At 33.4% G+C, this 13,524-nt stretch overlaps 1 protein-coding gene and 1 pseudogene across 1 annotated transcript; both read right to left on the reverse strand.

Annotated features, from left to right (window-relative positions):
* Positions 1 to 4,841: 4,841 nt before the first annotated feature.
* LOC131611689 (F-box/kelch-repeat protein At3g23880-like) lies at positions 4,842 to 5,932 on the reverse strand (annotated as a pseudogene).
* A 3,266-nt stretch (positions 5,933 to 9,198) lies between these two features.
* LOC131611690 (F-box/kelch-repeat protein At3g23880-like) lies at positions 9,199 to 10,305 on the reverse strand. The gene has a single exon (XM_058883606.1). It carries the CDS (start codon positions 10,303 to 10,305, stop codon positions 9,199 to 9,201), a length of 1,107 nt encoding a protein of 368 aa, XP_058739589.1.
* Between the last annotated feature and the right edge of the window lie 3,219 nt (positions 10,306 to 13,524).

The raw sequence follows: 13,524 nt of genomic DNA on the forward strand, positions 1-13,524 counted from the left end.
CAGAGCAACAAAATTCTAATTGAAATAAAACTAAAAACTCTACAATTTTCGGCAGTCCCCGGCAACGGCGCCAAAAACTTGATCGGTAAAATAGCAAGTGTACTATTTTGCCTCTGTAGTAATAAAGGGAAAATTCCCCGAATATCGATCTCAAGGACTGCGTGATATTATAGAGTTAGTAGCACTTCAATTAAACAAAAAGCCTTGGGGGTTTTGGTTTTTATGATTACGAATTAAATTGTAAATAAACTTAAAAAGGTTGATTTGGCCAAATATGAGTAACATGCCAGGGTAGGTGTGTGCATTAACATGTAACAATTCTGAACCCTTATTTCATTAACAAAGTTCAACTTATCAATTACCGGTTCTTAAGGGTATTTGCTCCTAAGTCCTTAGTGGGCAAACCTTTGAACATTGAAATCCTAATCCCAAAGTCCTTCGAAATTAGTGATTAAATCAAGTATTATTATAATCAAGAACAATCCGGTTACTATAGGGTATCCCTAGTCCTAGGTGATATCTACTATAATATAATGGTATAAAAACCCTAACAATGGAGGTCAATCCTAATTGTCAGTCATAAATCAATCCAGTTGGTCCGACGAGGAAAGCATTAAAAACATTATACCATTAAATTGAACATGAAAGAGAAATATGTTATTGAAATTTGGAATTCAAAATCATCACAAATGTTAATCAGGGACACCCCCTAGCATTGGGGGGTTTAGCTACTCATATCATCCAAAGAAATTACAAAGATATCAAATAAAGACATTACAATAGAGATGATGAACTTTGATCTTCAATGGCTTCCGCTCATGAGAGTTCTCTGTTCTTCTCCAATTGCATAGGCTTCCTTTCTCAATCCTCCAATTCTTCGTGTGGCAAAAAGATCCCTAATTCATCTTGAAAACCCTCCTAAATAGTGCAGACTCACTTAAGTTGGTTGGAAATCCCAAAAACACCCTTGCAGGCCAACCACTGAACTAAATAAAAAAAATCACTGAAATCAGCGTCATCACCCAACACGGGCCGTGTTGTGCAACACGAGCACCCGTGTTGGCCCCCTGTTATGTTTATTTTTCTTGTTTGGTCCCAGGATGTGCAACACGGGCCGTGTTGAGCAACACGGGCACCCGTGTTGCTTCACTGTTTTTCCTTTTTCACAAACTTTGCTCCCAGCTCCCTTCCTGACACGGCCCGTGTTGGGCAACACGGCCACCCGTGTTGGGCAACACGGCCACCCGTGTCAGGCCTCCTGTAGCATGTTTTTGAAATCCCATCGAAACTCCGAGTTTTGCACTGATTTACTCCGATTTCTCCATATGAACCTGGAAACATTAAAACATACAACCAAAGCATAAAATGACGAATAAAGAAATAAAACGCTCAATAACATAACTTAGAAACAACGATAAATATATGTGTGAAAATCACTGATCAGAGCTATACTCAAATTTGGTTCTTTATTCGAGGGAACAATGTACCTTTTTAGGAGGCGACTATTATTTTCGGCCATTTCTATTGGTATTTGTTTTAACCGCTGTCTTTCATGAAAGTAACATAACATTTTGTTTATCAACTCTGTGAGGTTTCCTAAACCACGATTTCTTCGCATTCAACTGAAAACAAGAGAAAAAATAAAATTAAAAACAGAAAATTATCTTAGTCTAGACAGTGAAGCAATAGAATAACAATATCAAAGTTTATGGTCCCCAACAACGACGCCAAAAACTCGACATGTTGCATATGCACGACTAAATAGACGTAATAAAATATAGTATCATTCCTCAGAGATCATGTCTCTAAGATAATGATGATTTGGTTTTGGAATAGACCGTGTCTCTAACATGTAACATGTAATAAAACTTGACACGCTCCAATTACATGACTATATGGACGTAATAAAATAGAGTATCGTTTCTTAGAGATCAATTTTTAAGTATTAAGTTATGTTAATTCTTTCTTTAGTTAAGATGATGACGATTTGGTTTTAGAATGTTGCTTTTGTTATAAAAATAGAAATACTAAAAGCAAAACTTTAAGTCAATTATTCATGCCTCTAACATACTCATATAGATTCCAAGTCATTACGAGAAGATAAACTCAAGTTGTAGAAACATATGAATTAGTATACAACACCCACTTTCGTCAATATATTTTTCTATTTTTCTATTCTAACCAAATATTCTACCCACTTTTGTTGGCATAACACATTTGTTCAGAATCAATTTTAAAATATAGCTATGAAAATAAGACTTTCTCAATCGAGTTCGAGAGACTTTTCTTGCCTCAACTCAGTTGTTCGATATGTTTCATTTGGATACCAAGTCAAACCCTTTTAGGTATCTATGACACTAATTGACACTAAAGTGACTTAAACATGAAATCAAACCCCTTGAATTTTCCATGTTATAACATTATTAAATTTTCCAGGTCTCACAATTCGTATTGACTGGTTAATATAAGTTGATGTTGATGACATTTTAAGAATAAGACTCACGGCATGCTGAAGACTTCTAGACATGGTGTTCAAGGTGGACCATTTTTTGCACCATAGTCTATCTGATGTCGGAAATTGACTGCAATGAAGAGGTATGAAGTTTCTTTTCATCAGCATTTGACTAGTTCAAATGCAGGCGCATGGCAACAAAGTTCATCGAATGGCAATGTGACATGTGAACTTTCTATAGCGATGGCGATAACGATTGGCATGATCAGTATCGTGTTGTAAATTCCATGATTTTGAATGGTTTACATATTAGTTTTGGTTTAGAATTATTATAGGATAAACAATGATAAACACAACTAATGGCCACATCAAAACAATTAGTACAAAGTTTGATATATATAAATTGTAACTTTTTTATAGCCCTTTTCACTGCCAATTCCTATGTGTTGTTTGTTCTCAATAGAAAAACTGTTTGTGTCAGTTAAACTTGACCTTCATTTTGAATTCTATGGGATAAACTATCAAATCACCTGAAAATTGACAGCATTCAAGCTTAAATGAGTCAAAATGTAGAAGCCAAAGAAAGTTTTTAGTGATATTTGTTAGCCATGCAAACAAGCAACAATTAGCATGGTGAGTTGAACTATAAATGGAAGACAAATAACATTATTTGATTCAAAGATCGGCAAGCTATTTACCATAGCCAACACATAATCATAATATTTCAACAATACAATCAAATCATAGTCATCATAAGAAAATGATCACATAACGCGTTATATAGCAATAGCATAAATGTGTTAGCCCAATTTCAAGCAAGTAAATCATTGCAGAGGAACTTACTTTCAAAACTACCAAACCAGACTTTCAATATAAAGCTTGGAATTCGACGGTCAAGATTGATGGGATCTATTTGCTCTATTAACTCTCCAATTATAGTGAATTATCTCACTTTGAAATTTGTCTATCAATAATAGTGTATCATTCTTCTCTAAAAGGCATAATATATGGCAATAAAGGAAAAAGCTCATATATTTGAAGATTAGTATAACTAATTTTGAGGATTCAAGTCCAAGAGTCTTCAATACCAAACTCTTTCATTTCCCATATAACAAAATGAGTTTGTCTAAAATCACGAGAAAAACAAAGACAATCAGTTAACACACTGAGATTTGAATTGATAACTCTCCCTTTCTTTATCAAAACCCTGAGGGAGTAGAAAGTGAGTATGTGTCTCTCTGTGCTCAAATCAAGTGAAATAATTGGCTCTTTACCAATGTACTTATGAACTGCCAACCAATTGAAGCTACCACTCAAGTGCAAAACACTCATCTCAGGATAATGATCCATGAGAGAATTTTGAACATTTCTCCAAACATTATGGCCCAAACTAAAAACTCTTACCTGTCTTTTATGGGGAGCAAAATACACCACCTTATAAGTGTGGGTTGAATCAGCGTAACCAAATGTCAAATTAAGAGGATAACATAAATCCTTTTTACTAGAACACCCTATTTTTTTTGATATTTTTCTTGTGGCGAGATTCCAAAAACGAAGATACTTATGGGTATTCCCATTGATGCAACAATAATCTAACAACCAGAGCAAACCATTGCAGGAACCACCCATATAGAAGTCATCCTTATCATTCAATTGACAGTAATAACCATTGGGAATATTGATAACGATTGGAGGATTCTCTAACAAATGAAAAGTTGTGAAAGATATCTCGCCCAAGGAAGAAAATACAAGTGTGAAGTCCACATTTAATGCAGATCGATTAAGGTGTCGTTTGACAAAGGATGAATCGTAGATGAGTGAGTTCAATGACTTACCTACGCATCTCAATCGAAGGAGTGATTTCACGGGAAGAAAGGAAGTCACAACGGCGACAAGTTCTTCCGGGAGGAAATAACAACGACGGTGATAAGTTTAGTGGACGAAGATTCATGTGAGAGTATAGAAAATTTGGAGCTAAAAAAGTATAACCCTAATTACAAATCAAAACACATTCAATTTATATAGATGACTTAGATTTGTAGGTGAAGTCTTCGTGCATTTCAGATTTTTAAATATGTATTCTGCTCTCCTGTTGTGAACTATGCTATGCTTAATATTTGTTTAAAACATTGTCAAGAGAAGATTCATCTATAGATCTAGAGTTAGAATTAATACAAATAAAAAGACATTCAATTTATATAAAGATTGTCAAACTGTTATACCCAATACATAGTCAGTAGTCACTCAACAAACAATCAAATCAAAGCCATCAAAAGGAAAACAAATTCATATGATTCAAATATAGCCAAACAGTTTATAATATCCAATAACATAATCATAATCATTCAACAGTACAATTAAATCTTAGTCATGATAAGAAAATTTACTTTCAACAATACCAAACCAAACTTTCAACATAATTCTTGGAATTGAACTGCCAAGATACATTGATTCTTTTTGCTATATTATATCTCCAATTATAGTGAATCATCTGATTCCGGAGTTCGTCTATCAATAATAATGTATCATTCTTCTCCAAAAGGCATAATGGCAACAACGGAAAAAGGTGATATATTTGAAGATTATTATACCTAATTTTGAGGATTAGAGTCCAAGAGTCTTCAACTCCAAACTTTTTCATTTGCCATATAACAAAATGTGTTTGTTTGAAATCACGAGAAAAACAAAGACATTCATTTAAGACACTTAGATTTGGATTGATAAATGGCTCCTCATCTACACCCCGAGGGGGTAGAAAGTGAGTATGTGTCTCTGTGCTCAAATCAAGTGAAATAATTACCCGTTTTCTGGTGTAATCATGAACTGCCAACCAATTGAAGCTACCACTCAAATTAACAACATCCATCCTAAAATCATGATCTAGAGGAGAATTTTGAATATTTCTCCAAACATTATGGCCCAGGCTAAAAACTCTTACCCTTGTTGTATCAGGAATGAAATGCACCACCTTATAAGTGTCAGTTGAATCATCATAACCAAATGTCAAACTAAGAGGATAACATAAGTCCGTTTGATAAGAATACCCTAACTTTTCTGATATTGTTCTTGTGGCAGGATTCCAAACACGGATATGCTTATCAGTATTCCCAAGGATGCAAGAATCAGCTAACAAGCAGAGCAAACCATTGCAGGAACCAACAATATAGAAGTCGTATTTATCATTCAATTGACGGTAATGACCATTGGGAAGAGTGGTAATGATTGGAGGATTCTCCAACAAACAGAAAGTTGTGAAAGATACCTCATTCCAAGAAGATACAAGTGTGAAATCTGCATTTAGTGCAGATCGATTAAGGTGCCGTTTGACAAAGGTGGGATCAGTGATGAATGACTTCCATGACTTACTGACACATCTCAGTCGGAGGAGTGATTTGACGGGAAGAAAGGAAAGCACTTCCACAACAAGTTCTTCCGGGAGGAATACCGGCAACGGCAGAAGTTGGGAGGAAGGAGATTCATAGGAAAACCAGACGAGTTCAAAAATGTAGGTCTCGGGGGTTTACTTATAGTATTGCTGTTGCTATTTTTTTGGCACAACTATAGCGTATTTTCTTACTTTCTTCGAGTTTCACTTTTTTTTTTTTTAATATTGTGTACAGAATTTTTACTATTGCTGTAAAATTGCTGTAAAATTTCAATGCTAAAATAACTGGAAAGTTTATAATTTTACTATTTAATAAATTATATCGTACAAGTTATAACAATTTATTTACTAAATTTATTTTTTATATATTATAGCATATAGCTAGACTTGACTACATTCAAAGAAAACAAGAAGAGAAATACAAACAAAACATAAATTGTTAAGTGTAAAGACAAGTAAATTAAAGAGATATTACGTCCAAACTCAAGTCTAGAACAAGAACAAAACTTCCATATAGGTCATGATGCAATTTATTATAGAATGAATTGAAACAACAGAAAATGTGCGGCACCGGCCTTCATCCGTGCCACCATGAATAAAAGCCTGCACCACACGTAACATGGGGGTATGTTATTAAAGATTTTAGAGCAAAACACATTCAATTGATAGAGATTGTCAAACTGTTCTAGCTAATACAGGATCAATCAACAATACAATCAAATAAAGCCATCTTCGTATTTATAATAAATATCATTATTTGATTCAATACAATCAAACTGTTACCATAGCCAATACATAAATAATCATAATATTTTAACAATACAATACAATCAAATCAAAGACATCATAAGAAATTAATCACGCAACTCTTAATATAGAAAAAGCATAAATGTATTAACCCAATTTCAAACAAGAAAATCATTGTAAAGGAACCTACTTTCAACAATACCAAACTAGACTTTTAACATAATCCTTTGGATTGTACTGCCAATAATTTTGCATTCCTTCAACTCTATTATCTCTGCAATTATAGATGAGTGCTTGGAATTTGTAAGTGAGTAATAGTGTACCATTCTTCTCCGAATGACATATTGGCATCAAATGATATAAGTGATCAGCTATTTGAAGGCTATGAGAACTAATTTTAAATAATCGAGTCCAAGAGCCTTCAACTCCAAATTCCTTCATTTGCCATACAATAAAATGAGTTTGTTTGAAATCATAAGAAAAACAAAGAAAATCATTTAACACACTTAGATTTGGATTGATAATTGGCACTTCATCGAAACCTTGAGGGGGTAGGAGGGGGTAGAAACTGCGTATGTGTGTCTGTTCTGAAATCAAATGAATTAATTTGCCATTTATCAGTGTAATTATGAATTGCCAACCAATTGAAACTACCACGCAAATTAAGAACATTCGTCGTGAAATCAAGATCAAGATCCAAAGGAGAATTTTGTATATTTCTCCAAACATTATTGCCCAAACTAAACACTCTTACATGTGTATTATCATGGTCGAGATAGACCACCTTATAAGTGTCTGTTGAATCATCGTAACCAAATGTGAAATGATTAGGGAAACATAGGCTATTTAGACCAAAATACCCTAATTTTTCGGATATTTTCCTCGTGGCGGGATTCCAAAAACGAAGATACCGCTCCTTATAACCATTGGCAGAAGAATCACCAAACAAGCAGAGCAGACCATTGCAGGAACCAACTATATAGAAGCAGTCCTTATCATTCAATTGATGGTGAGGATCCTTGGAAAGATTAATAGTGATCGGAGGATTCTTCAACAAAGGAAAAGCTGTGAAGGATATGTCACCCCAGGAAGAAGATACAAGTGTGAGGTCCATGGTTTTAAATTGCGGCTGCGGTTGCGGATGTTGCGACTGCGGTCATTGCGTTTGTTGTGATGCGCATTGCTGCCATTGCGGCGTGAATTTTTAAAAGGAAGTGTTTAAAATATTTTATTGAAAAATACTTAATAATGTTATGTTTTTTCATTGTATAAGAAGTAAATTGAGTTTTAGAATTCTAATACATTGATTTTTGATGAAAACACTTAAAAAAAAACATGATTAAAATTGTCCGATGGGGTTCCTAATGCATCCGGAAGCGAGACTTTAAAATCACACCGCAATTGCGGTCCGATTTACTTCACATTAAACGCAATTGCGGAAGCGTTTATAAAGATTTTTCAATAGTTCAGAATATTTACTTTTGCACTGAAAATCACCCAATCAAAAGACCAAACTCTAGAGAGGTTTAAATTCAAACTACCATTTTAAATTGTTTGGCTTAGGGTCGTTAACAAGGACCTTTCCTTTTTTGTCTTTTGTTAAGGGCTACAAGTTAAAGGGTATGACATTCACATTATGCTGATCTGAAAGAATTTGCATATAAATTTGTATAGATTAGTAGACATTTGCATTTAAATAATAGAGCAAAAAATTGTGAAGATTTCTGCAGAGTTATCCGAGCTGTAAGATCACATGTATTTGATAGAGAATGCCATCAAACTGTGGAGTATTTGAAGAATGTTTGTTTTTTATTCTATCCTGAAAGCACGGCCTACAATGATAAACACAACTAATTGTCACTTTAATTGCTTTATATGCAAACAGAGATATTTCAGTCACAATAATGAAACCACAAAATTAATCCATGAATTTATGCATGATCCATCAAGTCATATAGAAAAAAAGAGATTCATATCAAAACGAATAGTATTAGAGCTCAATCAAGCTTGTAGTTATGAAGTTTAATAAATAAGCAATTACAGTATGTAAGAATACTGAAACACCTTTCTGTTTTCATCTACGAATTGCATACTGAGTTATGGCTTTCATTTCTGAGCCTATCATTCTCAGATTAGTGCTTGCAGCCACAAAAACAACATTTTAGCATCCTAGAATAACAAGAATGACATCATATTATTGAGACAAAGCCGTCTTTAAAGACGTGCAAGATCGTCTACTTTCATGATCCAAAATTTGACATAGTTAAATTGTGGTTAAATAAAGGCTAGTAAAACTATTTTTAACGATTAAACTATAGCAAAATAAAGACCTTATTTGTTTTTCAACTAAATTGTGACTAACCTATAAAGAGCCTCTGAAAACTTAAGAAGTCTCTCATTATAAATTATTGTTTGCAATAACCAAATCAGATTTTTAAATACAAATAAAAACAGATTCAATTTATATAAAGATTGTCAAAGTCAAACTGTCATAGCCAATGCATAATCAGTAAACACTTCAATCAAATCAAAGCCATCATATAGAAATGATTACACAGCATATATTAATATCCAAATTCAAAAAAAGTAAATAAATCATGTAGGAGACTAACTTTCAACAATACCAAACCAAACTTTCAACATAATTATGGAACGGCCAAGATTGATTGATTCTTTTAACTCTATTATCCCTCCAATTATAGAGAATTATATGACGTTGATATGCGTCTGTCAATAACAGTGTATCATTCTTCTCCAAAAGGCATAGTGGCAACAAATTATGGCGGAATTCATTAAATGGACAATCTATTTGAAGATTATTACGATAACTAATTTTAAGGAATTGAGTCCAAGAGTCTTCCACTCCAAATTCCTTCATTTGCCATATAACAAAATGAGTTTGATTGAAATCATGAGAAAAACAAAGACAATCCTTTAACACACTTAGATTTGGATTAATAATTGGCTCATCATCAAAACTCGGAGGAGGCAACAATTGAGTGTGTATTTCGGTGCCTAAATTAAGAGAAACAATCACAATTTTTTTACCGATATAATTATGATTTGCCAACCAAATGAAGCTACCACTCAATTGCACAACGTTCATTATGCAATCATGATCCAGAGGAGAATTTTGAATATTTCTCCAAACATTATGGCCCAAACTAAAAACTCTTACCTGTGTTGTATGAGATATGAAATAGGCCACCTTATAAGTGCCGGTTGAATCATCATAACCAAATATCAAAGTAGGAGGATGACTTGCGTTGTCATAGCTGGAAAACCCTAATTTTTCTGATATTGCCCGGGTGGCGGGATTCCAAACACGAAGACGCATCTCTGTATGCTCATTGAAGAAAGAAAGACCTAAGAAACATATCAATCCATTGCAGGAACCAATTACAAACGTGTGATCCTTATCTTTCAATTGATGATAAGGATCATAGGAAAGATTGACAGTGATTGGAGGTTTCTCCAACAAACAAAAAGCTGCCACACCCTCATTCAAGAAAGAAGAGACAAGTGTGAGGTTGGCATTCCGTGTAGATCGATTAAGGTGTTGTTTGACAAAGATGGGATTGGAGATGAGTGACTTCCATGACTTACTGACACATCTCAGTTGCAGGAGTGATTTGACGGGAAGAATCGAAAGCACTTCGGCAATAAGTTCTTCCGGGAGATATACCGGCGAGCGACGGTGACATGTTGGGATGAGATTCATGTACGAGTATATAAAATTTGGAGCTACAAAGTCGAACCCTAATTACACCCACAGAAAAATAGAATGGTTTTTTTACTCAAAAATAGAATGAATTCAAAACTGTAGCAATCCTGCATTTAGAATATTATTTATGCTTAATTTTGATTCTGTATTTTAACTTAAATAATTTTTACATCTTAAATTCAAGCAATTTTATATATTTTTATGATTTTGAACTCAAAATAAAAAATTTATTTACTTTTTAATAATATTTTACTCATATATGTTCCACACTAATAGAACTATTATATTTTCTTATGTTTCACAATAACACTCTAATGAAAAATATTTTCGAACTTAAATTTAAAATATGTATATTCCACTTATATTGTTATATGATATTTTCTTACGTTTCACAATGACATGTTATTAAAAGATAAGTATATTATCAAATTTAACAATTATCAACCATCCCAAGGATCCTTGCTATCATCTGAAATTGAAAGATGAAAACGTATATCGTGTAATTGGTTGCTACGATGATTGCATTGTTTGTTAGGCTTTTGTAACATCAATGGGAATATAGACGTGGTTTCTCTTTTAGACACAGCCACCAGGACAATGTCACAAAGATTAGGTTCTCTTTCGTATCTAATTATCCTTTTAATTTCATATTTGGTTATGATAAATCAAACAACAAATATAAGGTGGTGGTGGTAACACAAAAAACATGTTAATGTTTTCAGCTTGCAAGAAAATGCTTGGAGAGATATTCCAAATCCTCCTATGGCTCCTAATTGCCCGATGGGTTCTGTGTATGTGCGTGGTAGTGTTTATTGGTTGACATATTACAACTATACTGCTTTTAATGAAGTGACAATTATCAATCCAAATCTATGTGCGTTAAATGATTGTCTTTGTTTTTGTCATGATTTCGAGCAAACTCATTTTATTATATGGCAAAAGAATGAATTTGGAGTGAAAGACTCTTGGACTCAATTCCTTAAAATTAGTTATAATAATCTTCAAATAGATTATCCATTTAAGGGTTTGCTGCCATTATATCTTTCGGAGAAGAATGATATAGTATTATTTAGAGCTGTCAGAATGGGCTAGCCCATAACGGCCGGCCCGCCCGGCCCGAAAAATCATAGGATTTGGGCCTTCAAATTAGAGTCCATATTTTTAAGGGTTTTTTTAGCCCAGCCCTAAAAAGACCGCTGTCCATTAGGGCTAGCCCATATGGGCTATGGGTAGCCCATGAGGCCCATACAAGTATAAATTTTAAAAAATTGTATTAGTTTTTATATTGTGTCTCTTCCAAATAAAATATTGATTTTTCTCACTTCACTAAATTTTGTTTCTATTATATTCAATCTTTCTTCTTTAAATATTATACATTAATATAATCAACATTATTTTCTCGTATTCTATTAGTTTCTCTTATATTAAATATTATACATTAATATAATCAACATTATTTTCTCGTATTCTATTAGTTTCTCTTATATTAAATATTTGAGTATTATTTTCTACAATTTAAACATGTAATGTATTTAAAAACACATTATAGTATTTATAAAAGATGATATAGTACTTAAAAATGTATTAGGGTTAAAATAATATAATTTTTTATTTAAATTATAATAAATATAATGGATTTTTTATTTTAAATTTTTTTATTAAAAAAAGCCCGTTTATGGCCGAGTAGCCCACAAGTTATAGGAGCTGCAAGAAAGGAATCTTTCATTTAAAAATGATTTTGCTTCATAACTTATTCATCTTCATTCTTGTATTCAAGTGTTCATGGTGCCTTCTTCACAAAATCATATCTCATGAATGAAGCAATGTATTTTCATGCTACTTAGCTCTTTAGAAAGCCCTAGCTACATACTTCAATTCACTATTTAAAAGTTTCCTCAAAAATCTTTTTGGATCATTGAGAAAAATGGCCATAAAGTTAAGAAAAAATCCAAGTAAAACACTTGAAAATTTCTCCAAGTCTTTTGAAAATTATCTTCTTAATTCCATATCTCTCAAAATAATCATTTTTTGCAAAAAAGTTTCAATGTGATAAGTTGTTTGTTTTGCCAAGATCTACAACTTTAATGTTGGGAGATTTTTGAGTGTGTAAGCAAAATTTTGAGATCCATGAATTAGGTCAAAATACACTTAAAAACCCTAATTTGACTTTTTGTTGACTTTTTTATTCTTGATGAATTCTTTGAATTTTCTTTAACCAAATGTCTTGAATATCCATATGATGATGATTTGGATCCTTAAAAGTCCACAGTTATCTATTTTTCTCAAAAGTCAAAGGTTGACTTGCACAGTTGACTTTTTCCAAATGAACTGCAATTTTGTGATTTCCAAATGAATCTAGCTCTCCTTTTCAAATGAATGATATGGAAGGACTATAGTGTTGATTTGGATGTCCTTGAATCATATTTTGAGTCTTGGAACCATCTCCTGATTAAAAGTCAATCCTCTAGTGAAATTAGGTCTAAACCCTAATTTGAGCTTCTGATGAACTTGAAGGTGATTGTTCTTGCATTGACCCGTCCTTGGATCTTGGTATTGATTAGAGAGCCCCTTGAATCATAGAAGAATGTTGAATTTATTTGTGGGCCTCAAAACTCAAATTTTCTTAGCTTCCTCCTGAGCAGTCTCCTGTCTTGGGACGCAAGCAACAAACAACAATTTTTGTATTTTTGGGTTAATGAATGATAAATGCATGATGATTATGATAACAATGATGATCCTAATGTTTAGGCTATAGTGGGATCTCAGTGGTCAAAAATTGGGGTGCAACAATCTTTTGTAGCTATTCTATTATGAACGAAACGCCAACTAAAAAAACAGAATTTTAGATGGAGCTTTTACCTTTAAAATGTTATTGATTGCTTTCACCAAACCCGATTTTAGAGGTGGTCCGGACAGGTTGATTTTGAATCTTTCATAGCATGATTTAACGGAGAAATTACCGTCCTCATTAGGCCTCCAAGAAAAGGAATCCACAGCATAAGCTTGCGGCTGTACATGCTGCAGTAAAGAGCACAATTCAAGCCACATAAAATGTGTTTCAGTGATGCCAGTACCGATGAAATTCTGTTCGCTCCATTCCTAGCCATTGCCATTAAAACAACCCGCAATATTAACTGACAACAGATGATTTTCCGCTAACTGAAACAATTCGGGATAGGCATCCTTTAAAGGCTACTGTACCGCCCAGACAGCATA

The sequence above is a fragment of the Vicia villosa genome, linkage group LG6 (genome assembly GCF_029867415.1).
Source record: "Vicia villosa cultivar HV-30 ecotype Madison, WI linkage group LG6, Vvil1.0, whole genome shotgun sequence".
NCBI classification, from domain to species: domain Eukaryota; kingdom Viridiplantae; phylum Streptophyta; class Magnoliopsida; order Fabales; family Fabaceae; genus Vicia; species Vicia villosa.

Bases quoted from the DNA above. Each gene is read 5' to 3' on its own strand.
- LOC131611690 (XM_058883606.1), bottom strand. From the start codon at position 10,305: ATGAATCTCATCCCAACATGTCACCGTCGCTCGCCGGTATATCTCCCG.